Source organism: Mastomys coucha, unplaced genomic scaffold (assembly GCF_008632895.1).
Source record: "Mastomys coucha isolate ucsf_1 unplaced genomic scaffold, UCSF_Mcou_1 pScaffold21, whole genome shotgun sequence".
Taxonomy (NCBI): domain Eukaryota; kingdom Metazoa; phylum Chordata; class Mammalia; order Rodentia; family Muridae; genus Mastomys; species Mastomys coucha.
In genome coordinates, this window is record NW_022196904.1 from 21,633,729 (window position 1) to 21,634,882 (window position 1,154).

A 1,154-nucleotide genomic window follows, 5' to 3' on the forward strand; every position below is an offset into this window, starting at 1 on the left:
CAGGCTGTCAGCTACACCAGAAGTGTCACTCTGCATATCTATGGCCTCAGCTTGACTCTCAGTGCCCACTGGCCCAGACAGCTACAGGTGAGTGGCTGTGGGCCACACAGAAGCCATTCCAGCCTCTGATGTACAGAGCATCTCTCCCAGCTTGGCGGGGGCATGAGGCTGTGGGACCAGGAAGGCTGGAAGCAGTGGCTTCTCTGGGCTCAGCCTTCCAGTATTCTTCTATAGGGTGGATTGTAGAAAGTATCTGCTTCCTAGTAGCATAAAGAACCAATGTTCTAGTCTCTTTATTATTACAACCAGCAATCATGTGTCCTAATACAACTGATTCTGAATGGTATAGATAAGACTGAAACACAAATACACAGGACTCAACTGGTTCCCCTTTCCCACATCCGCAGGTGGATGGAGAGATGGTAATGCTGCCTTTCCAGCTGCAATCACTACTACTTGTTCACCTAAGTGGCACGGGCTTGGTGGTACACACGGCCTGGGGGCTCTCCCTGATTTTTGATGGAGACAGTTTCGTGCGCCTGCGCGTGCCCGCAGCCTATGCAGGCACCCTCTGTGGCCTGTGCGGGAACTACAACAAGAATCCCAACGATGACCTGACTGCAGTGGACGGGAAACCTGAGGGCTGGAAAGTGGGCGGAGCTCCAGGCTGTGATCGGTGCCAGCTTAAGCCTTGCCCAAAACCCTGCACACCTGAGCAACAGAAACGTTTTGGTGGCCCCAAAGCCTGCGGCATTATCACGGCCCCAGATGGCCCACTAGCGCCCTGCCACAACCTTGTGCTACCCATGCAGTACTTTGAGGCTTGCTTGCTGGACACCTGTCAGGTTCAGGGACATCCAGGAGGCCTCTGTCCTGCTATAGCCACCTATGTAGTAGCTTGTCAGGATGCCAGGGCCCGACTTGGAGAATGGAGAAAGCCAGACTTCTGTCGTGAGTACTGACTTATGTAGCTCCATACAGACAGGGCCACCCCCTCCCACTCCTGACAGACACACCCTGGCACTAATACTGAAAAACACCAGTGGGGTAGGGAAGGACCCAGGGCACATCCAAAGTCAGAAATCCTGGCAGACCACTCTGGAGGTTCATTTTTCTAATGGACTTGGATATGACCCAGTGACAGTCACTCAGCA

At 53.4% G+C, this 1,154-nt stretch overlaps 1 protein-coding gene across 1 annotated transcript in view; it reads left to right on the plus strand.

Moving 5' to 3' along the window:
• LOC116100320 (IgGFc-binding protein-like) overlaps positions 1 to 1,154 on the plus strand; it is a 45,686-nt gene that overhangs the window by 36,102 nt on the left and 8,430 nt on the right. Inside the window, 2 exon segments of the mRNA XM_031384137.1 lie at positions 4 to 87; positions 408 to 1,110. Coding sequence (XP_031239997.1) covers positions 4 to 87; positions 408 to 1,110 — 787 coding nt within the window.